Genomic DNA, 25,235 nt, shown 5'->3' with positions numbered 1-25,235 from the left:
CCTCTTTATCAAGTTACATTAATGAGAAAGCGAACGTTAGGAAAAGCACCTCCTCCAAAGTTTACCAGAAAACACGTGCGAGATATAATCAAAAAATATCAAGTCGCAGTGAAAGTACAAAGGCAAAAAGTGGCACCATAAAAGGACAGTCTTGAAGAGCACGGCAAAGAGAAGCAGTAACTATAAATTCACAGGATTTTTATTTGTGCCTACACATGGTCACAATTACTTATGACTGAATTAGCCGTAAAACCAGAGAACGTTTTGGCAAGGTAAAGCCCCGCTCTAAAAGTTAATGTGTCAGGCTTCTTCATTAGGTATTATGGTGTTGTCGGCTACTGGGCTGTCCAGTGGGAGCTGGAGAGCAGAAGCCTTAGAAGTTGGTATTGCATTACAGGGCGTTAGTGGGTGCCATGCTGCTTCCAGCTCTATTACCTGGATCACTAGGGATCTCCTACACTGGGGACTATGAGACGGCTGAGTACCAGGCTTTCCCAACACCTCTAATTAACCACTCTGGATGGGCCGCACTAAAAGCGGCGAGGAACCTTTGCAGAAGTCGCCAATTAGCCTAAACAGTTAAGTTAATGAGAAAAGACAAGTGATGTTGGATGCTTGCCTCGAGACACGCAAACAGCTCGGGGTAGGTGGAGAGAGCCGGGAGATGCTGATGCTGAGACAGGTAGACACCAATAGCTAATGGCTCCCTCCGGTGGAGAACAAGAGAACTGACCCGACACGGCTGAGGACGCTCGAGTAACGGAGACGAGTCAAGAGAAAGAGGAAGAAAGGGGGGGGAAGCGAGCAGTCTAAGAAAATAAACAAAATCATGGAAGGAGACACTGAGATGTCAGAGCCTTGAGCTGAAGCAGGTGGCCGGTGTTAGGCGATGCGGCCTGGGTGATGCAGAATCCGAGCCGAACGGATAGTTTACACAGCCACGTCTGAGCGAGCGGCCTGCTCCGCAGTGATGTCTCTCTGACTATCTGTCTGAAATCACCCAGGCAAATGTTACAATAACAACTGGTTCGAGACTTCCCATCAATAACCAGTTGCGATACACTCAGCAACCCCAGTCTCGCCCAGAAGTGTTAATCTTACGCCCACTCTCCCACGTCATAGCCACCACTTCAAATATGTCTTTAATAAACGTAGTACGATTGCTCACAAGTTATTCCCATAAACCCGTAAAGCTGCTGTTTGTTAACTTGCCATGTATAAACTTGATAGAGCTCTGATTTATGTGCATAAAAGAGACCTCAGTTTTTGTGTTTACTAATGTGCATATTTGTACACGCACACGCCGGCATATTTAACCGGAATATTCCCTCATCATCATCATCCCTCCCTCCCCTCCTCGATCCTCAAAAATGCACCGACGTGCCCATCGCCTGCTCCCCCGCTCACATAGGTGCCCATACTTTATCGCCTCCACCAGCCATCGGGGTGAAGCCACATGCGTGCAATTATACCCCCGGTCCCGTCTTCCCCGGTGAGAGAGCTCCCCTCAGCTTTGATATGCTAATCGGCGCAGAGAGACGAGCTCCAGAGTAAACAAGAGCTTTGATTTTTCTATGGCACACATGATAAAGATTAACTCACTCATGTAGGCATCGCCTGCATCCCCCGAGTTTCAACTCTTGGCGTGTGCAGTTGCTGGAAAACGGGGAAGTGGCTCATATGCATAATGTACACACACATTCCTTTCCCACCCACTCATCTCCTCTCGCCGTCCACAGCCCCCGGGGCTGTGGTGTTAGCATGTTCTGGCAACACTTTCTGAGCAAGTGCATAATGACTTGCGGGGGACGTGCCGTCACCACACAGGTGTGTTCAAGCAAGCGGGCACACGCAGACGCGCAAATAAAAACAGACGCAGAAACACACAAATGGAGACAAACAAAGACTCCTTAATACAGATACGTAACCAGATTCGCTGGCAACGTTGACTGAAAATGAGTGTGCTGACAGATGGGAGGCAGGTAGCCCACATGTGTGTCAGCCGGTATTGCGCAGAGGAAGACGTCACGCCAAACTGAGAAGCTATCACCTACATCCCTGTCCAATCAGAACCTCCAGAATAAAAGAGTCTTTTCAACAGTCGTGCTTAAATCTCTGTTCTGGGCAGACATTTATAAAGCTTCCGAGTGTGTTTAAAGAACCACGTGGGGAGAATGATTTTTGCGAAAACTACAGAACAAGACAGATTTATTAACAAACCTCCTACAACTTAGAGGGAGGTGAAGGTGCAGCGCTGCCAGAAGCTTACAGGAAGACAGACAATCAAAAAAGGGAAGCATGTCCCACTGCGCATGAAGTTTCTTGATCTCTTCTACAGAAGTCTGTTTATTTTACTTATTTTATTAAGAAACAACTATTACAATTTGAAACAAGTAGATGAAGAAAGAACAGGTCACTATGGGAAATACAGTACAGTGAAAAACTCTTTATATTTTACGTCTAAGGAGCCAAACACTGTTGTATTTTTGAAAGAAGCCCTGCAGAATATTTCGTCCTGGCTTCTTCGCGGCCTTTCAAAACGTTTCTTAGCTGTGGCTGTGAAGCCACTCAACACTGACTTATGAATCCTTCAAGCATAAAAAAAAAAAACAGTGTCTGCACATAACAGACAATTTGGCAAAGAAAGAACTTTAAATTGAATCTTCAGACACTTTTCGCTTGTATTTTAGGGAATATTTAAAAAATGCCAATGAAAATACAATGTCATCCAAATATCCTGGAGGTCGTGAGCCTGCCTCTGTTTCAGTACTGCAGGACTCTGTCAGACAACAAGTAAACAACGTGTACTTTTATACTCTGCAGTTGCTGGGGGGCCTATAGCGTTCTCTTTTGCACCATCTAAGATATCCTTATCCATTTTCTTTCCTCCTTCCGCTCAGAAGCAGCTAATCTTCTGTTATACTGTTTCCCCTTACTCCCCAGCTTCCCAAAAAGATGTGGCCCGCTTTCCTTTCTTTCCTGTACTTTAACCAGCTGAACTTCTTGGAAACCATCATCTGCTGGTTATTATTTAGATGATCTCCCTCGCAAATTATTTCCCCTCCAGTCACTCAGAGTATAAACTTTCAGGGATAGAAAATTATTAAGTAAACAAGTTTCTATTATTCCGATGACCTTTCCAGTGAGCTGAACGTCAAGGCAGCCGGAAACAATTCCCCCTTTAACCCCAGAAATAACTGCATAAAATTAAATTAAATAAAACCACAGTACTGAGAACAAAAAGTCTAAACACAGATAACAAACCCAGCCGGTGTAGCACAAACGTCCTTCTTTCAAATACCGGGGGGAGGGGACAAGTGTTATGTTGGACATGGGATTTTTTTGATTGTTATGAATTTGCTTCAACATGTTGTTATTAATGGGGGCCAAACCTCTTTTAGAATGATGTAAGCCCAGACAGGACACAGTTGGCGAGATCTGTGTCTGGATGTGGCTGTCTGTGTTGGATCAAATGTTGGACAGTCTGAGTGACCCGACTGAATCGGGAGATCTTGGGATGGACACACACATATACACGTTCTGGCCCTCTGGAGCCGAGTGGAGCCTTAACAAATTGATCAGAAAAGGGGACGCGTATGGATTTAGAGGTTAAAGTCTGGGGCAGCGGCTGATTTTTAACTGCTCGGACGCCTTGGCAGGGACCGCGAGGCAGCCGGGACGCTGACGCAGCGCTGGCTGCGAGAGAGAGAGAGGTGCAGAGTTGCAGGATTTAACACGACGGCATCGAGGAGTCTTTGGTGGGGTAGAGGGAATAGTGGATCAATTGGGCAGAAAGCACATCTGTGTTGATTTTTTGTTCTTGATTTGAAAAATTTACCTTGCACAAAAGGGAAAAAGCATAATCCTGAAGCCCTGGTTACACCACACTGCAGAACTCGATCATAGGGGGGGGAGAAAAGCACACACCAACACACACATAAGGGAGTGAACTTGATAGCCAGTGTAGGACCTGGCAACTACAGACAACAATCTGGAGGAGGGCTTGATGAGGCTCGCAATCAATTTTTTTTCCCTCCTTTTGTTTCACCTTTTGTTATTTCTTCCTTGGATTTACGAGTGAAGATGACGGCAGACAGAAAGCCTCTATTAAACAAGGCTAGATGAAAGAAATGAAAGAAAAAGCCTGCCCTCAGCTGGCAAAACGTGCAAGATAACCACATGCAAAAGAATACAGTGATGAATTAAGCTTTCAACACAGCGCCCAAAGTCAATACAACCCAAGCCGGGGAGTGAGTGGAGCCCAATGATGCTACCTTCTTAGTTTTGGCTTTCTTCTCATACGTGTCCGACAGCGGCTTCTTCTTCGGTTGCAGCGTGGCCTTGGAAAAAAGGTCCTCAAACTCTTTGGCGTTGACGATGTTTGGCTCCTCCAGAGAACACCATAAAGTGTTGTTGCTACAAAAAAAACAAAACAAAAAACGGATCATAATTTTTTTAAATATAAACAGACCATGAAAAACTGAGGTTATAGCGTGTAAAACATTCGATCACAGTCAAGGCTTCTCATAGAACGGCTAGCAACATGGAGGCTACTTGAATCAAACAAAATTGAGTGTTCTCCATGTTTGGAAGCTCATTTGATGTTGTCCATTTTGCTGTTTGGACAAAAACCTGGCAGCCACGGTCGCAATCTTGACTTTTAAGAGCGCCGTTTATAACCCGGGTGATAGAAATAAAAGTTTAAAGACAAGCCTGTCTCTGTAATAAACCACCATTTCCAGGCAAAGGACAAAATGCTGTGTTGCAGAAGTTGCCGAGTAACGTGGAAAAAGAAACAAACGGAGGTGCAAAGTGAGAACGAGAGGTGTCTAAGAGTCAAGAGGGCGTTCAGCAGTTTGCTGTTAAAAACACATCTACTGTTTAATTCAACTCAACCTGCCTCACTCTGCTTCCCCCCCACCCCCATCACGTCTGGTCGTCAAAATGACATTAACGCCACAATCAGCAGGCTCCTCCCACCCGAAATGTATTCTATTATCTCCTCACACGTCACAGTTCTTCTTGCAGGTCACCATTGAACGATATTACAGCCGGCAGGCCACCTGAGAGAGCCTGGATGTAACCGCACTGGGTGCAAGTGCTTGGAGGCTTATCGTGGCTTAAATACCAGAGCAATCAACTGCCTTTCAACAGTGACTAGATTAGGGTCAGGCAAGTTCAGCTGCGTCTCCAAAGCATGCATTTGCAGAGGTGAGCATATTTATCTAGGGCAGCCAAGAGGCTTTATAATGATACCGCCTTAAAAACAAACTAACAAATCCTTGGATTTTGTTCTCTCCCACCTCGAGTCCAACAAACATCTGATGGCTCTGATGCAGGAACGTAGCTTACTAAAGAAACTCAGACCCGACTCCCCCTCCTAGCAAAAAGAAAAAAACCCACAAGACAACTTTCTAATTGGACTACGGCTATAAGTGAATTCTTTAAATCCCCCCCGTCGTACACGCTGCCCACTGTACTCCACATCTCAGGTTACATTCAGACACTGGGCACCATTTCAAACCTCACACTGCATCCCCCCCTACAGCCCCCCCAAACCTCATAACTCAGACCTTCACACCATTAACACAGATCACACAGCTGATCCAGCTACAGTTAAACATCTGACCCATTTAATGCCCCTTAACAGTTAAATTTATAGCTGACACGAAACTACTGCAGTGCAGACACTTAGTCCTCGAGCGCTGGCCACAACCGGCGAGAGAACACGAACCGCAGCTCAGCTTCTCCCCACTAATCCAGCCATGGAAATACAAGGCCATAAAGCTGAAAGGCTGGCACTCAAAGGCAACAACCACAGCCACAGTAAATGGTCTGGATAATCCACTTACTATTACAGAGCATCTCAATAGGGCCTTTAGATGAGGGAGTGCGGTGCAGCAACCATATCGCTGAAATCTCTTTGAATAGGAGCATTCAAGCCTTAGACTGAGAGCCCATTAGCCCAGAGCCAATAATGCCTACAGCTTCATTTGCACTGGGATGACAGGGCTACTCCTTTGACTGCAGGATATTTGTGTATCTAACCCATGCAGTCCTTAACAGTAGCATGTTTACATCAGTAACAAAGGAAACAGCAAAAGCATCTTTAAAATCATCATACTGAAGTTTGATTTTGAAGTATTAGCTTAAAGTTTAACATAAAAAAACAAAACACCCCCCACAATTTACAATATAATGGCTAAATCTATGGTTATAGATTTTTTGGGGACCATGACACACAGCGTGGGACATTTTAAGAGGCAGTAAATTCTGTAGTGTGGTGTGGTGGACAAACCCTGTAAGTGCACCACAGATTTTCAATGACATCAAACCTAGTTTGGCATTTTTTTTGCTTCACTTTCACTTGTTAGAGTTTGCAGATCTATAAAAAAACCTAAGCTGTAAACTGAAGTCCAGTGGAGCCCCAGTGGAGTGGATCCTGTCTTATACGTACTTGTTGTCCTGTATCTGGATCCGGGTCCAGTACAGAGGCTTCATGGGACACGCAGGCTCGACGGCAGGTTTCCGTGGGGCCATGTCTGCTTTCTGGCCGAGACCGAATCCCCCCATAGGTGGAGGAGGCGGGGGGCCCATTCCTGGAGGAGGGGGAGGAGGAGGTGGGCCACTGCCAGGTAAGCCGGGAGGGGGAGGTGGTGGAGGAGGTGGGGGCGGTGGGCCACCCCCAGGGGGAGGAGGAGGTGGTGGAGGGGGTGGCGGCGGGGCTCCAGTGTTGCCCGGCAAAGGAGGAGGAGGAGGGGGTACTGGTGGCCCTGAGAAACCTGGTAGAGGAGGAGGAGGTGGCGGCGGCGGTGCAGAAGGCCCTTGGTCCATTTCAGCCTTTAGATTCAGTCCGATCGAGTCCAAGTTGAGTTTTTTCGGTAGGTTCTGACTGGGGCTTTGAGCGAGCCCGCCTCCATCGCCCTCGGGGCTCTTAATGAACGTCTCCCGGTCCGTCTGGATACCCACAGTGCGGCAGGTCTTGGTTATGGGGTCATCTCCGGTGAACACAGCAACATCGCGGACCTCACGGCGTTCCCGTCCTGCGTTGTACGGCTTGTCTCCTTCCAAACTGGCAATGACTCCCTCCAGGTGTGATATGGAGACCGCGTGCTCACCACGCAGCTGGAACATCTTAAACTCAAACTCTGACTGTAAGAAGAAAATTGCCATGAGAACAAATCCAGAGTATCAGCAACTTTAGTCATTTCCCACCATCCAACAGAACCGTATCAGGCGGTAGACGGCGTTTTCCCTGAGATGAATTTGGACTAGAGTGCCTACTTATTCTTCCAAGTACACGCTTCTTTATTTAAAGAGGGTATTATATCGCTTCATCTTTATTCCAATTAAATGTTTCCCTCAGGTTAGTTTCCAATTCTTACAGTAAAATCCCCAAAGTCCAATTTTTATTTGACATTTCAAACAAGGAGAACCAAACAAAGCAAAGCACTGATTTTAAAGATAAACTGTTTTGCAATAAATCTTACACATGTTCCTTATTAACTCATGTCAGTTTAGAAATAGAATTAGCCCAGCCTTTGTTGTGGTTCGACTACGGTACGTGTTTCTCTGTGTCAGCAGTGGATTTGAAAGATTACAACAAAATTAATGTCTTTCACCAGAAATTCAGGAGGTCAGACTTTTTCGTGGGAGTGGCCCAGAGAGCAAATTATCATCAGTGGCACAAATTCTATAACACAGCCAGAACTTTAGTCTGTCTCTTTCATTTTTCTAAGAGCAAATTTGTTTAAATAGGCAGATAAAACATATTTCAAATTCTTCCAAATCACCGTTTTTGAAAAATGATAAACTAAAAATTTTAAGGGACATTTGATGGGAGCCATCTGTGTGTGCTTGTGTGTGTGAAAGGACTGAACAGCTGGAAGTTGTAATAGTACACATTAAGTAACCCAAGTTGGCCTCAAGACTTATATTATAGCAAGCGCTTTTAAATTGGTTTGTTCATTTATAATTGCTTCATTTTTCCCACCATCTGAGATCTCTGTTCTCTGCATAATGTCAGGATTGTAAAACTCCAATTACATTTCATATATCATATGAACATACGTTTGTCCATCGAAGTTTGACAGGCTTGATGTTAGTTCATCACCTGAATAGCTCAAAGGTTCCAGCCTTTTAGTTTGCATACTGAAGCTCCTCCAGCTGAGTATTTCATGCTTACTTAGTGCCATCTTGTGGTCATAACCGTCATCTGCTATGAGAACCCAAATTCCTACAGCTGAACTTGTGATTCATTTATAGATCTTGCACAAATGTACAGCTAAAGCTCGAACCACACTGAAGTTTAATTCCCTAACTGTGTGCTATAACACGCCTGTCATGACTCAGATGTAAGACCACACTGTCTCTGTTGCCTGCATCAGTATTAGTTTAGTTCTTTTTTGTCCCTTGACCTTTTTTGCTCATTTTTCCCTGTGTCTGGTTTACTGCAGTCATGAGAAAACTTACATGCATCTTTTCCAGCTCTTCCTTGCACTCTCTCTTCAGCTGCAAGAGGGCAGCCTGGTGCTCTGGAAGAATGCAGAACAAAGGCACATTAATGAAGCATATTCTACATATACTGTGGGGAAAATAAGTAATGAACGCGTCACCAATTAGACCACTAAAAGTGCTCTTGACATGAAATTTTCCATAGACGTCGCTAACAACCCGTCCAATGCACACAGGCAAAGAAATCAATCCATAGATGTCCAGAAATTAAGCTGTGTGTCAACATCACCAAATTGGTGATGTCTTTAGTACTTTACTTTTACAAGACTCAGTAATCACTGCTCACTGTTTTCCAATTATTTTTATAAAAGGGTGTTGAATTATGAATTGATTCAACATATGAATATTTCAACATCAACTTCATCTGTGAAACAGAGCCAGCTCAACAACGTGTACAGCAGCCTTTAAACATGATAAAAATACTAGAGAAGGGCGGATCGCTTTCACTAAACAACTCAACCAACCAGTTTCATACCATGCTGCCGGCTAATAGAAAACATTTAGATAAAAGATGCTGGTCTGGTTTCACTGACAGAATGAAAAACAAACAAAACTTGCTTGAGATTCATAATGTTATAATAATGTAGCTTATGTGCAAGATCATTAAGGCAGACTGGTATTCACTCATCCAACCGCCTGCATTCTGGGGCACTTGTGCCGCTAGTTTATTCTTTACATCACTTCCACTTTCCCACACTGTTACACTGGGTTCTGTCATCTCTCTGGCTGGATCAATTTTCCTGCCTTCAATGAGCTAATCAGTCTCTGTTCCACGTGCCTGAAATCTAAGAACTCATCTGTGACGCTGCCTTTTCAGACATTCATTTGTGCAATTCGCCTCCTTCCCATCTATATTTTCCCATCTAATGCTGCCCAGTTTTGAATCCTGGGTCTCCACCTGCTTCTTCTCTGCCATCACCTGCATCCTAGCAGGGCTTTAAAACCTAAGGACCAGTTTGTCCTGACAAACAGTCTAATCCGGCCTTGTGGACTGCTTTGAAAAACATAAAGGAGTACAAAACTTTGCACTTTTACCCATATTTTCTGAATTTTTACAGCTTTTTCTACCCTCATGGCCATTTATACCACACCAACATAATTAACTAACATATAAATAATTAAAAAGACAGAAAAGAAAATAGTTGAAACTGTGCTTCTTTTTTTTATATCAACACATCTGTGTTGATATAAAAAAGGTGTAACTGAACAGGTGTAGCTGAACTTCTGTACAGTGACAGAAAAAGGGTGTTTCACTGCTCTGGTCCACTTAAGATTAAAGTGGGCTGACATCCCTGATCTGGGATCTCCAGAGTCTAATCACCAAAGAATATATCACTCCAACTATGTCCGTCAATAAATCAATTCTTTCAACTGATCTCTTCTCACTGACATATTTATGGCCACATGTTTATTTTCAGATTATAACAGAATCCAAATACAATATTAATGTTAACTTTCAACGCTACTTGATCTCACTGTCACACGCACACACACTTGTTTATTAACTACAGCTATAACTGTTCTGTTGAACGCTTCTGCTGACGAGTCAAGTCTTAGTTTAAACTAATTTCTGTCCAATTTGAAGTTAGTTGTAGTGACTAACAAACAACAAACGCTAACCCTAAACACTACATGCCAAAAAAAAGAAGAAGATTGATTTGTGGCTCTCATCAGCGACATAAAGACTTCATTTCCAGAGTCTGTAATCTGTAAATTAACAAATACTTTAAAGATATGATTGCATGCACGGTTTATACAGTCTATATGGCTTATAGCCTGGACTTTGCTCTGCTTCTTAAATTCCACACACACTACTGTATTTGACAAGAGCAAAGCTGGAACACGGGACCCAGATCACTGCACTGGAATAATCCATTTTAGCTCGTCTTTCTCTGGGATGAAGCTACACCACAGAGAACAGCCAACATCTGCTGCACTGCTGCTGTGATTTAATGCTAGGCTGTAATTTAATCACCTTTAACTTGTGTGTGTCATTGCACCTTTTAAAGAACACATCAGGCTAAACATGGCAAGTTGCCAGGACAATCCTCATTTTCCCCCTTCTCCACTTTGAGCCACACATGGTGCCCTGTGGTGCAATAACAACAAAAAAATGGCATCATTAAGGTGCAGACACAGCCTCATAGTGCTCTTAGATGAAAGGTCTTACACACCGACACTGAAGCTTTTATCTCAGACACGTAAAGCGTGAGCATTCGAGGGTTAGATGATAGGGGTGCTGTCTTTGTTTCTGGGTTTTAAAGTTGAACATTGACATCATTTACAAGGCTAATCAGCGCGAGGCCTGTTGGTGTAGGCTTAGCTGGTGTGACTCTTAGTCAGCATTCCTGGTTTTAAGTGTAAATACAGGCAGCACCGCCTGAGGCGACGTCCACACTACATAGATTTGAAAACAGCGTTTTCAGACAAAAGCGCTCCGCGTCCACACCATCCTTTTCAGTCATTTTCACAGAGTTGCGCGTCCACATTGTAACGGCCAAAAACTCTCACGTTCCAGTCCTGTGCATGCATGAAACGCAAGAAGATTCAACCTGCCTCATTTCTGTCTGCCGCTTATTTACTTTCTGTCTCTTTGAAATATCGCAGCAAAATGTTGAGGAAAAGCAGCGAGTTTTTTTAAATGGACTAACAATGAGGTGGAGTTGTTGCTGCGAGAAACACAGAAGTACAAAGGTGCAAAAGCGAGCGAGAATTAAAGAATTTGAAGAAAAGCTCTCTGGAGCGCGTGCAGACTGTCAAAATTGAGAGCAAACAAAACAAGTGCTGTATAACGCCCTCCGCTATCTAGGTTTAATTGGTCACATGACTGCATCTTATGACTGAAATGCGTCGTCGTTTTAGGAAGTCTCCGTTTTTGCTGTCCACACTGCAACGTGAAAGCACCGTTTTCAAATGTACGCGTTTTCGAAAGCGTTTTCAAAACGCTGCGTTTTCCATCAGCGAAAACGCCGCCTCAGTGTGGACGGGAGGCCAAAACGGATGCGCTTTCAAATGAAAACACATTAGTGTGGACGTAGCCTAAGCCTACAAGCTTGTGGTTCTTACCTGCTTCGGTGTACTTGAGCCCCACCTTCTCTTCTTCATCCTTGGGTTTGGGTGGTGGCCACACAGCCTGAAGACGCCCTGGAGTCCGGTCCTCACTGTCTGTAGGAGACGTGACTTCTGTCTATGAGAAGAAAACAAAGAAACAAAAATCTTTAAGCTATGTATTTATTATAAAGACATGAAATAAAGTCTTAAGACTTAAATTCAACAGTACATGTGACTTAAAATATAATAATTGTGTAACTACATACAATAGCTTCTTTGGGACTTTTGACCTCCTTGCCAGGAGATTTGGTGGTTCTCTCAAATATCGACCTCAGGTTTTCCTTATCGTTTTTTATTTTCTTTTTCACCGCCTCCAGATCTACAGCTTCTGTCTTCTCCTTTTTGGTGGTCCTGGGCCCGAGGAGGTTTTTGAAGGTTTCGTAGGCCACGTCTGAGGTCGTCTTTCTCTCAAGAGCGGAAGCTGGAGTTTCTGGAGTTTTCGCTCCTGAAACAACTTCTCCTTCTGCAGACTCTTTTTTGCTTCCTAAAGAATCTCCCTCCTGCCCATTGACTGAGTTTTTTGGGTCATCATTGTCCAGCTTAAGCAGATGACTGAGTTGTCCCACTATGGTGCTTTTAGTTTCTGTAATAGATTTAGGTTCAGTGTACTTTTTCATAGGAGAGCCTGTCTTCTGTTCAGGGAAGAGCTTGGCTTTGTTCACAGACTTCTTGAGGTTAAGCAGAGCCAGCTCAGAATCCTTCTCCCTCTGCTTGATCTCTGACACAACCTCCCTATCTTCCCCTGCCCCTCCTTTCTTCAGCACCCGCAAACCACTGAATAGAGCAGGCATTTGAAAGGACAGTGGTGAAGAGATTTCTGCACCTCTGGATGGAGATGAGGTGGACGAAGCCGATGATGTGCTTGTCTTAGGAGTTTTTGTTAGCTTAGCATCTGGACCAGAAACTGCCTGGCTGTCACTTTTAGTCTTTTTAGATGGAGAAGATGGCGACAAGGGTTTTTTAAAGCCAGTGTCTGACTGTTCCTCTGGAGAGGATGTTGGGACCGAGGCTTTATGAGTCTCAGGGCTGGAGGGAACAGAGGAGGATATCTGGCTGGAACGAAGTTCAACCGTTTGCTCAGCTGGTTCTTCCTCTTGTGTACCGTCCGTCTGTTTTGTAGGAGAAGCCACATTAGCATCACTGTCTGCAGATTCCAAAGACTGATTTCCAGAGATTATTGAGGGAACTGGTTCAGAGCAATCTATTCCATCATACTCCTCACTCTCACCTGTTCCCACATCTCCAGCAACCAATGGTTCTGCACTCTCAGACACTGTGGGAGCACTTTCCTTGGGAGTGTAGCCTGTTCTCTGTTTGGAAAGTGAAGAAAGCTGAACTGTCTTAGAGATACTTCTGCCAGCAAACCTGCTGGAATATAACATAGCCTCTACGCGGGATCTCTCTGTACGTTTGTGTGTTCTAAACATGGGCACTTGTAGCGCTGCTTCATTGGCATCTCCGTCCTCTTGGTCTACTTTTTTACCGTCCTCCTCCGATAGAGTAGACTTCTTGGCCTCATGAGCCGCTTCGTCGTCCTCATTTTCATTGTCACTATGCGTTTCCACCCTAGTGACCTGGACCAGATCTGGGTCAAGCGGGGCTTCAGCTGCTGCTTTAACCTGCTCGCCAGAGTCGCTGATTGATGATTCGACCTTTTGCACTGTACGACCGGTAGCAGTCACATCACCCTGAGCCGAATCCTTCCTCCTTTGGAGTTTGTTCTCAGCGTTAACAGATTGACTGTCCTCAGCGTCATACGTCTCCCCATCTGGAAGCTCTTTAAATGAGACCAGCACAGCACACTCTACATCCGAAGAGGGAGAGCGATCCCGCGTGAAGAAATTGCTCAAGACACCTCGGAGACTGGGCTGTTTGCCCTGTTCAAATAAGTCACTACTTGCACTGTCCATTTTTGTTACTCCAACTAAGAGCAGATGCAAACCAGCACAAGTAGACGCTCCAGCAAACTGTCCGTTTAAAATGTCACACAAAAAGTTTGTCACCCCACCTCTAGTTAGCCAAGCTGCTCCTATTCCACCTCTGGCGTTGGCTGGGAACAAAAGGGCTTTGTGTGGACAAAACTCCACAGCTCCTCTTACCTTCTCCTGGAGGGTGCCAATAACAAAAACTATCCTGTAATCCTGTTTAGTGACACACTCACAGGTTCCATGTGGTGGACTTTACTATTTTCACATAAAGACGTCTACTGCCTTTGTTTTCAGAGGTACAGCCAAGTCTCCCCCTTGCGAGCGAGATTCCCATGACGCTGCAAGTGAAGTCAATCTGTTCAGTGGCTGGAAGCATGTCCTGCTGTAATCTCCCTGGGACAGCAGGAGAAAACCGTTCACCTGCCTTTCACAATAGCATTTCCTAGTGTTCAGCGAGTCGGGAGGTATTTTCCCATAAAACTGCAGGACACAAGTCTCTGCTGTGCTGGTGTACAATCCCAAACCTGTGACTTGAACAATGTTTCCAAGCTGAGACTCTCTTCTTTTGCGTCGATCTGTCTTGGTTCACAAACAAAACAAAACCTTGTGTGTGCTGCTGTGTGAGAAAACGCTGTCAGACTTCACTGCTCTACCCAGTCTGGGAATGCCTTCCTTCAGGCCCCTCCCTTACTGGGAGGAGTGCCTTGCTCTACAGGTGTCTGATTACCCATGCGCACTTCCTTATGGGTAGTGAGATAAGGCAGAAAACAGTCACTGTGTGGTCAGGTACAGAGAAGCAGAGGTCCAGCTAGGATTACACTATTAAGCAGTGAACTACAGCAGCAAAGTGCTAAAGATGAGATTAGTCAGCATGACCACTGCCAGCTCTAATATGCTAATATGCTAACATGATTAGCAGCTTATAAATGGGACCGAATTTGGCAAGAAAGCAATGCGATTTTATTCACCTACCTTAAGTGCGAGCATGACACACTGTGTGTACTGAGCGCTGACAATTTAGACCCAAACTGGAATATTAGCTTTGTTAAGTTTCTAAAGAGGTTTTTAAAAACTGTAAAGTGCTAGCTGCAAGGTAATGCTAGCATTCTATTAATAATATGTGATAAGGTAGAAATAGTTGAAAACAGGACAAATGAACAACTTTCTGGGCTTTGAACCGTCTATGTTGGTCAGCCTAAAACTGGTTAGAAACGCTCTATAGGGTTTGGATCAAGGTCAGCAGGTGGTGGGGTAGAAAGTTCAAATTGCTGTTTCCTTAGCAACCACAGGTCCCCCTTCCTGCATTCCTTCAGACTGCTGGACTTTCTCTCTCTTGTTTATCTATATGTGCAAAAAACTGTTTGTACACATACAGTAACATTGTAAAGTGTCGAGCACTGCGCTATGAAAACTACAAACAGTGACCGCTTCTGTGGTTGTGGCATTATTTTATGTAAGAGTAGTGGCATTTCACCCCACAGTAGGCTGCTCGGGTTGGCTGTGCTAGAAAGAGCCCCACTGACAGACACTGTGACGTGAACCGATATGCGATTACAGGCCGAATATCATGTAAACGCTACAGATAAAAATACTTTTCCCCATTCACATAACTGGGTGGTGTCCCTGCCTCCCTGCCTTTGTGTTTTCACCTGTACACACACTAAAAGCCATTATGCACAGCTGAGGTGCGTTTTTCTAATACCATAAACCAAACCGAATGACAATGAAGCCACGCCACACATAATGCTGTCACTCAAAACAACACACAGGACCTAATTATATGCAACGTGCCCTTATGCTGGTATGCCATCTGATTATGCCCACAGGCAGATCTGTTATGGTGTATTAGTAAACAATGCATGTCTTGAGCTGATACACTACCCACCTAAAACCGCACCCAGATAATCTCCCACAGGAATGTCTCTGCTCTGGAGCACTTCAAGTACTCCAGAAGTTTTACATATAATGTTCTGACGCACACTGTTCAACAGGATTACATATTTCACATACTCAGGAAAATAATTTGTGTTGCCATTTCTCTTTAATGGGAAAATGTCACCAATTACCTTAAAAAAAAAAACAAAAAACAAAAAAACATGAACATATAAGAGCATACCAAGGCTGAAATTGAAAGTCACTTTCATTTCTCTTAATGTGAGAGTTTCAAGTGGAAGGCTTCCCACTCAGCTTTGGTTTAGAACTGTAGTCTACAGATTAGGATTCATGACCTATTTCTAAGGATTCATGATCAGGTGGTTAGATGCCAGAGTAGACACAAATCCCCATGAGTCCCCGGTGGGTGGGGTGGGGGGGTAACTGCTGGAGAACATTGTTCTGGATGTGGAAACAGTCAAGTGTGAAACTGGATTTTTCTGAGTTGCCAAGTATATCAGAGCTCTACTGAAGGCTGGAAACGATAGGCTCATCAGAGATGTTTTTTTCATAATAAAACATAAATTAACAATTTTCAACTTTTCAGCCGCTGACACTGATAAATGCCACAATACACTAACAGCAGCCAAAAAGCCCAACATCACCTCATACGGATATTTGGCTGCATTTTACAAAAAAAAGGAATTTGTTTAACTTTACAGCAATGCGTTTGCAAAACTGGTTTGTGAAAGCACTGCTACACTCTGCATGGATGTGCTGCAAACATAATGCTGGGAGTATTTTAGATGATGGAGCAGCTCTGCGGGACAAACTGTGCAATGTAACCATTTCTAAATGACTTCAAGCACCTTTTTCTTTGTTAGCTTCTGTAAGAAACGAATAAAGAAATGTACCAATACAAATTTGGATCCATGACCCATTTGTAAGGATTCATGATCCGGATGTTAGATAACAATATCGATATCATCTGTACTGAAATATTACACCAATACTGGCACATATTTGATAACATATACATATTTGACTATCACTCATAAATTGGCATCTATGTGCAAATGCTTATAAAATAATAAAAAAAAAAAAAGAAATCTCACCGTGCATTCCAGCTTGGGATAATATGGAGTATCCCCAATAATGTCATCCTCGGGAGGTGTGATGCGTAGGAAATCCAGGTGATCAGGCCGTGGAACATGTGAAAGGGTCTCCTGAGGGTCATCGCCATCCAGCGTCCAAATATCATCCTGACGCAAGAGGGACTCTTCTACGAAGACACAAAGAAGCATGCAGCCACAGGGCTTCGTTAATGGTCGCAGCTGTGTAAGACATCGTGCCGCAAATTAATTGGAAAAACAGGCGCAGTCGCATGTGTGATGGGTAAATAAGCAGCTCTGACTGTTTTCCTGTGTAACCTTCAGGGAAACAGCAGTGATGAGAGGTAGGAAGCAGACATCGAAATCTCTTAGCATCAAAGAAACAACAAGTGAGACCCTCTAATGTGCAGACTGGAGGGTACACAGCTATTTTAAATCAACTCTTGGCCCAGTCTCCCCCAACAACACCACCAGAAAACTACATTGATCCAATTATGAGAAAGGCTAGAGAAATCGAGTAGCCTATACTAATATTAATGTGCATTCACAGCATATTCCCTGCAGCAGACAACATTAGATCAGTCAGCATTCCTACTGTACTGCAGCAGTGAAGTCAGTTGTGGGTAGGTGTGATTAGTGTAAAACCAGTGTTCAGTCATCCTAAGGACCTGATGGAGCGAGAATAAAAGACCTGGGGAAGACTGCCCTCTGCTGGCTGTGCAGTGCAATGAGATCATGGAGAAACAGATCTACAAAGAGACAACGTATATTTTAAAATGCAGGCAGGAACTCAGCATCTCTGTGCAGTGTTGTGTGCATTTCAAACCAGCTGACAATATTTGCTTCTCAGAGGCGCACTGCACACACAGAATCAGCAGCAGCCTGCAGAACTCGGTACTGACTACAGGAACCATGCAGAGAGTGCCAACACAGAACAAAAAAAAACCCCAGTGTCACGTTCTTACCAAGTGCACAGAAACATGATATATCATGCCTTGATGAATGAATTCACTACCTCAAGGGAGTTGATCAAGCAAGCTAAAAGAGGAAAATAACATATACACACACACACACACACACACACACACACACACACACACACACACACACGGCAGGACAAGAATAAAAGAGAGAAGGAGAGAACACAGAGAGGAGGAGGGTATAGATCTTGGCGACCTCAATTTCCTTCAGCTGTAAGACAACACCTTGACCTGCATGGGCAGAATTATGAGATCGACAGTGAGAAATATATGTGAATTCCTATCCAGCAGGAAGCAATACATCCCCTATCTTGTGTATGTGATAAGTAACCTTGAAGAGAACATGCAGCACTCATTTCCAAGAACTTGGAAGTCCCCTGGAAAAGATCCCCGAAGTTTTTAAATTTAGTTATTCGAGCGCACACATAAAAACTAAATGGGAGGCCTCGTTGAAATATGAAAGAGCTGACACACAATCATTCATTATGAGACAGCAGCGATGCCTGCAGTCCACCAACTGGACTGAGAGCAGTGTGTGTGTGTGGTAGTAGGATTAGATTAATAACTTTTCATTATGATAATGCTGCACTGCATGGTCCCGCAGTAGGAACTGCTGACTGTGGGCTGGTATGGTTCCAAATGCAGACTTAAGTCCAGTCTGAGCCAAGGAAAGAGACTACTGATGAAAACCAGCTCTCCCCATAATTACTGCTTCATAGACGAGGGTTTAACGGACAGAACACTATCCACCTGCAACACACACAAACATCACTTTTTTTTTGCTACATTCCTCCACGTCTCCAAAAATACTTTTTACCATAAAACAACATTGAACACTTTCATGTTTACTGTTACACTTCACCTGGTTGACAACCAACAAGTGTTTGATTGCAATATTTGTAAAGGTGGCCGACACTGCTACCATCTGTACAGGAAGAGGAAAGAACACATCTGTCTCCCTGCCAGCAGACACACTACAGTGCAGCTCCAATGCCACTGATGTATGCTATAAATGCAATATGAATAAATGCACAGACACTGCAAAGAAATAAACAACACAAATACTGACGCAGGACTCTTAGATGCATTAGGTAATAAGGCATTTAATAATTGGGGAGTTGATATACTACTAGCATGCATGCACACAGTTTACCATCCCTGAGGAAAGCTGCCCACTTATTACATTTAATCTCCTTCCCTGCTGCTCTAAAAGCCAAGACTGAATCAGTGTCCATAACTGAGTGAACACAGGCTGCAGATGTGTGTGTGTGTTGTGTCTGCTGGCTCACATGAAATGTGACATAAATAATGCACTAAACTGGATAATCCCAAGCCTAAGACAACATAAGTGCACCAAATATACACACAGCACAAAGTCTGAATGCAAAGACTTGAATTGACACCACCTTTTGGACACCATCAGAGGTTTCTGAAGAAAAAGCAAAAAGGTGCGGACGACCAACCTGCTGAGAGCAGCAATTTGAAGATGATGTGGTTATGTAAGCATTCTGATTTTAACAATAAGTGTGTGCTCGGTGTGGCTCAGAGACAATCTTATGTCCAAACCTGACAGGTGGATGCTGTTGTCAGGGTTGATGGATTTATCTGCCAGTCACTCCGCCAACTGTTCATCCGGTGGTCAGAGATAGCACTGTGAAAGCTGTATTGAGCACTCCAGAACAGACAAAAAAAGCCCTAAAACCACATTTTAAAAAGCCTTAAACGAATGACATTAGATCAGCCAGATACTCCATCTGCCCACAACAGCTTAAATTCACATTCTGATTTCAGGCTCAAAACAGATTTGGTCAGTGTGCCCTATTTTATCCACTAAAGTCTAACCTTATCATTCATAGTAAAAAGAACTGGGCCATATGGCATGGTGAGTACATCTGGCAGCCTCCACCCCCATCAATCACTTTTAGCCAAGAAGGAGAATCATTGGCTTTTATATAAATCATGAAAAATTCACGATTCTTAAATCACCCGGTCTCTTTTCTGCCCATCGCGGCCATTTTTCTCCCCTCTACACAGGCTATTGGCGGGACATGGCCATCAGGATGTCCGATTGATTGGTTTGGCAGCATTAGAGACCATAAAGACGGCCACAAGCAGAAAACTCTGGGAGGACTACTGCAGTGTCCTGGCTTAGAGCTGAAGCAGAAATGTAGCATGACACAATGCTCAGAGACATGCACTGCACAACTGAAATGCAGTAATTGCTCTGCTGAAGCTGGGTGCTTTTCATTGTGCCTGGCAAGCCACTAATTGGGAGATGGGGAATTTGGTCAACTCCCACCAGCGAGTGTTGGTTTTAAAATAGCAGAAACACTGAGGAGGAAGCCAGTTAGAGCTTCACATGGTAAGAAGCAACAAGAAGCATTAAGATGGAACATGGCTAACGCTTGTTAGCGTGGGCTTGTTAAAGCAGACAAGTTATAATTTATAAGACAGACCTTTGTGCCCAGATTCCCTGTATGTGGTATGCAGCTTAAAGTAACTATGCAAGGAAGACTTCATTATCTGAAAACAGCTGGCCCTTGTCCTCATTGGGTGTAACAATGCTGCATGGTCATGCATGCCCAGTTGAATGACAGCTAGGAGCAGTGATACGCGCTCAGTTTCATATGACCTTGGTAAAACATATTGGGTAATCAGATTATGGTATTGGCTGCCATATGTCACAGGAATTGAGGAAGGGAACTGAAGATGGGAGTGGGGTATAGAGAAAGATTAATCCCCAAACAGGCTGAAAGCTGCATAATCATGTATTAGCAATACTGCCATAACAAGAACTGGATCACAAAAATATCTGAGATGTGACTGGAAGTGTAGTTATACTCAGCTCTATGCAGACTTAAATCATTGTCTGAGCTCAGCTCATCATTTCTGCCCAGATGCAGTGCAGAAGATCTACAAACCACCTCAGCAACCAATCACAGACAGCTAAGCTAGCTAAAGTCTACTTTCTTCTGAATCAGGGCTGATTGTACTTTTTAAAATATTAAGAGGTGAAAGTCAACACCAAGATAACACAGAGAAAAGCAAATTTGCACCTTAGTAAATGCATTAGGCATTACATTAGCCAAACTGCAGGGCATGAGCATTGGCACATGAAGTAAACAATAGAATGTGTCACTTTAAAATTACCACCCGCATGATCACACTCATTAATAAGAACAAAAGCATCAATAAGAGGGGCCAGATTAAAGAGCCCAGATCATAATTAGTTCGACATTTGCAAACCATGAAGGTCCAGGCTCCACACTGACCCACTTAGCGCCTTTTGGCTGTTCCCTGTGATGTTCATTTATCTGCGTTAACATCTAAAGTGTATTCAGTTATCAAAAGGGCAATCGAGTAAACAGCAGAGGGAATTCATTTAAAATTAAAGCCTTCGCTTTGGGACTTGTGGAGCACGTGGACAGTATGATGCAAGGTCTTGGTTTCAATATTACTTTGGAAACCTGCTTGAAATATAAAAACCGATGAGGAAAAAAAGAAAAATAACGGCAGTCAAATTTCATACATTTTATATTGTGGCTACGTAGGGAAGCACATAAAACAACTTCCTTTCACTGGGTGTTGATCCTAATCACTTCCACATGAGCTATTCTGGACTATTTATTTCTCTATCTGCCCCTTAGTTTGGCTCCAGCTCATCTCTTTTCTCCCATCAGCCACCGAGCTGAGCATTGTTGGCCTGTATGTGATGTAACTCAAAGACCCCAAGTTCCTTAAAAAAAAAAAATTCAGCACTGTCGCTGAAGTGTGGGCAAAGTAGCTGCATAGACCGACATAAAAATAGCTAAATATTGCCTGCAGTCCACGAGTGCATTAAATAATCAATGGAAGGCCATCTGTTTGCTTTTGGAGATTAGAGTGAGGATTTTCAATGGGCTCTTTAACCATGTTACAGAGATACTAAATTTAATAAGATGGAATAACTGAAAGCAGCATAAACTTGGGTCGTGCAGTCTGGAGCAGGTAAAGCTGAAACCCACACTGAGGGTAAACGGTGACAGAATAGCATGACCACAGAGCTAAACACAGGCTGGAGGAAGAGAGAGAAATCGTCAGTCACACTGACATCACTGAACTCAGCTTATACCACGTACGGCTTTGCAAAGATTACACAGGGAACGCCGTGGGTTTTCAATCCCATTATTTCCGTCATTGTCAGAATCTCATACAAGAAGACAGATTATTACAAGAGGAAATGAGATGTACAAATAAGGAAATCCGAATCCATTCTGTTTTCTGTAGCCCTTCCTGCCTACTGAGTCCCTGATCCAAATTGGCAATGCTCGAGTTACTACTACACTCATGAGAACTCTGCTCAGGTTGAACTCTGTGTCAACTTTATGCCTTTGATCCAGGACACTCTTACTAATCTTCCCCACAGTGCTGAGAGAGTTAAAATAGATCATTAGTGAAACTATTCTCGAGCCCAGCTTGCCCCTTGTACAACTCTGTTGGGGAGGTTTTAATTTGTGGCCACACATCAAATCCCGAAGCAGAAGCCAGCAGTCACAAACTAAGAGGACTAAGAGAGCCTGGCCTGTTTATTAGATAACAGCCTGAATGGCAAATACATCTCTCTGTGTGGAAGATGTTTGTCAGTTACAATGCTGCAGATTGACTCAGCCTACATCTCAGGCACTGCATGTGCCGCTACAGATGCACAAAGAATGCCTTTCAAGGTGTCTTTTTGTTGTTCTGCTCTTTGAAATTAGCGTCTGCAGCGCCAGTCGAAGGGCATCTTCTAACAAAAAATGGTTTTAAACTACTGAGCGAGTAAAAGCATTTGCATCAAGGCAGGGTGTCTGAGCATGAATCGCTGCGTTAAATGCTTGATTTCTGACAGCTCACCTGTTGTTGTGGAATTGCTGGAGGAGTTCCACTTGCAGTTGCTCGGCGGCCTGCTGAGGTTCAGATCCAGCCGAGTGACGGCCCGTTTATTGCCATTTTTGTCTATGATCTCAGAGAAGATTTTGGGTTCATCTGTGTTACTGGAGCTGTCTTGATCAGGGTCAGTGTCCTTATCTGAAAGGAGTACAATGCGGTGATTGAGTTGCGGGCTTTCCTGTTTGGAAGACAGAGGGGACAGGACTGGGGACATGCTCTGGAGGCTGTTGGAGGCTGGGAAGGAGGTGCTGAACACCCCAGCGAGGGAAGGGGAAGAGGGGCTATTTTTGTGGGATTTGGGCAAGGGCTCAGTGGTATTGTACAGGGGCAGTCGCAGCCCCTCAGAGAGTTTGTTACATGACTTTTCCCCCCTGACCCTGTTTGGCCCTCTCCACTCTTTATAGCCTTGTTGGCCTTTGCTAGATTCAGGGTGTGGCACAGCCCCGTCTGGACTTGTGTGACTAACATGTTGCACCCTCCCTTCTACATCCTGCACTCTGGCAACAACCCTGACTCCAACATTCCTCTGGTTGATTTCACTATAAAGCTGTTGAGCTGACTTGATTGCTGATGCATCCTCAACTACCATGTCAACCGGAGAATCAAATCTTTTAAGCGGCCTAAGGTTACTCCCACTTTCTCGCCGGGTCAGACCCTCCATTAGGCTGCAAGAAGATGACTGGTAACCCAGTTCTCCGTCACACTCTGAGAAACAAAAATCCATGTCGGGGTCAAATGTGCGATTGTCCTCCATGAAGTCCCAGCCCTCACGGGTGATCTGGAAGGGTTCCTCCACTGGCAGGATGGGGTTACTGATCGGACAGACACAAGAGCCAACGATTGGGCTCTCAGACACATGGCCAGAGGCCTTGGTACCTGGCATCTGCTCCACTTCCAAATCGGCACATATAGACAAACTTTTCTCAGCTGGAAGCTCAAGACACGGCTCTCCACCTGGAGTTTTCTTCTTCATCTTACTGTGCAGGAAATTCTCTGCGCTGTCAAGCTTCTTCCCCCCTAACTTCTTCATCTTTTTACTTTTAGCCACACCTCGCGTCTGCTCTGGAGACTGATTAAGGGAGTAGATGCTGCCGCTGAGAACCTGACTGCCAAGATGAACGTCTTGACCCTCCATGTACTCCTGGAGTTTCCCCTCCTGGTTACCCATCCTGACTTTGTTCCTGCAATCCTTACACAGTGATAACAACTGCGCCAGCAACTGGTGGTGCTCCGCCACCAGCCAGCAGAGCTCTGCAACTGCTTTCTTTGTTGCCTGCTGGGAGGTGAGCAGTTCGCCTGGAAAGTCAGAAGACTGGCCTCTTTGTTTGGACACTGCAAGATCCTCCTTTCCTCGGTCACAGTCATTACCAGCCTTGTCTGAACGAGGGGCGCGGCTCTTGTACTCGAAACTTGGGGCCCGCCTCTTGGGGAAATAACGGCTGATGTTGCTTAGCTCATGGATGGGTGCATACAGAAGCAATATAGTGTGGGTGCCCTGCATGATGGGTGCCATATTAATCACTCAAGCACTGTGAGTATGCGGACGGACTCAGCTCGGACTGCAGAGGAGGATCTCTGGCTATTCATCACTTGGTCTGTCCAGATTCTGTCAGAAAGAAAGTAGCACAGAGTGATAAATCTGCTTTTGGATGGACACTTTATGTTCAAGTAACATACCTGTCCTGCTAAAGACACACATTACCTCCACATACCACACTTTATTTTCTTCTTTAGGATAAAGCTTTAACTAAATGAAAGCCTTTAATCTGAGACGGGGCACTGCTAGGGTAGGCTACATCACAACAGTCCTTTCACAAACAGGAAGCTTCCATATTTCAATGTCACATTAAAAGCTGGACACAATCCAGCAATCATGCATTTAAGAAGAAAGCTCCTAACCCCAGCTCCACCTCCATCCTCCTGTCCATTGCTGTGTAAGTGGATGAAACATTTTTAAACCGCAGTTCATCAACATTTCACAAGCTGCGGCATTTAAAAAAAAAAGAAAAAGAAAAAGCCTTGCTAGTGTCACACAAGGTGACGACACACGCCGAGCCCCGAGCAGGCGGCCCGCAAAGATGTTTACAAGCAAAACAGGCTTCCACACGCTCGCCCCCGCATGTCGCCTCATGTCTCAGCAGTTTATATGATATTATAATCCGATGGGTTACTGTCACCTTGCAGGAAAACACGAGTGTTAAGATGGCAGCGTAACTACACTGCCCTGAAGGCTTTCGGGTTACAGCTGCCCACTTACAAGTGAAAACCAGCGAACATTTAGTTAAATTAGAATTTTAATTATCTTGAATTACATTTTTTTTAAAGCGAATCTTCTTCATAAGAGCTTCGGTGACGTTTAATTATCGTTAACCAGAAGCTGAAAGTGCGCTACAACCAACAGCACCTGCTGAGGGTTGAAGCAGATGCTAAAAGATAAATACTTACTTACCCGTTTTAGTGGCATGGCAAATATTTCTTCACATCTTCTGCGGTGCAGCCAGCCAGTGCCGAGTGCTCACCGCTGCTTCTCCGGGCTCGACAGTCCTGATGGACTTCCGTTTAGTCCAATAGGGAGAGCCGCCGCTGGCTCTCTGCTCTGTGATTGGTGCCTTAGTGTTTATCCACAGCCCACATTTTGAGTCAGTGCAGCTGCGGCTTGCAGGTAGGCCATGTGATGGGTTCGGTGTGTACTTCGGACAGGGAATAAATAAAGTGTGGCTGTGCTTCAGCTATGGCAACGTTGGCAACAAATGCTACTGTTTTCTCGGATAACTTTGAAGAAAAATAAGCGAAAGCGTCGCAATTGGCCT

The 25,235-nt window shown here is 44.4% G+C and overlaps 1 protein-coding gene across 2 annotated transcripts in view; it reads right to left on the bottom strand.

Moving 5' to 3' along the window:
• The window catches only part of LOC147307432 (formin), a 49,826-nt gene extending 24,856 nt beyond the window's left edge, over positions 1-24,970 (bottom strand). The window contains exons 1-7 of one of the 2 annotated variants that reach the window (XM_086275498.1): positions 24,875-24,970; positions 22,390-24,031; positions 16,541-16,707; positions 11,581-11,701; positions 8,473-8,534; positions 6,458-7,152; positions 4,275-4,416 (exon numbers count right to left, since the gene is read on the bottom strand). In XM_086275498.1, the coding sequence (XP_086131624.1) occupies positions 4,275-4,416; positions 6,458-7,152; positions 8,473-8,534; positions 11,581-11,701; positions 16,541-16,707; positions 22,390-23,938 (2,736 nt within the window). In that variant the 5' untranslated portion in view covers positions 23,939-24,031; positions 24,875-24,970. Of the gene's footprint in view, positions 1-4,274; positions 4,417-6,457; positions 7,153-8,472; positions 8,535-11,580; positions 11,702-11,831; positions 14,505-16,540; positions 16,708-22,389; positions 24,032-24,874 lie in introns of those variants that run through there. The other variant, XM_086275499.1, reaches the window with a different exon arrangement.
• Between the last annotated feature and the right edge of the window lie 265 nt (positions 24,971-25,235).

The sequence above is a fragment of the Aulonocara sp. 'chitande type north' Nkhata Bay genome, linkage group LG19 (genome assembly GCF_057382095.1).
Source record: "Aulonocara sp. 'chitande type north' Nkhata Bay isolate Kocher_YH1m ecotype deep benthic linkage group LG19, A_spYH_male_GT1.1, whole genome shotgun sequence".
Lineage (NCBI taxonomy): Eukaryota > Metazoa > Chordata > Actinopteri > Cichliformes > Cichlidae > Aulonocara > Aulonocara sp. 'chitande type north' Nkhata Bay.
This window is presented reverse-complemented; position numbering and strand designations above follow the sequence as displayed.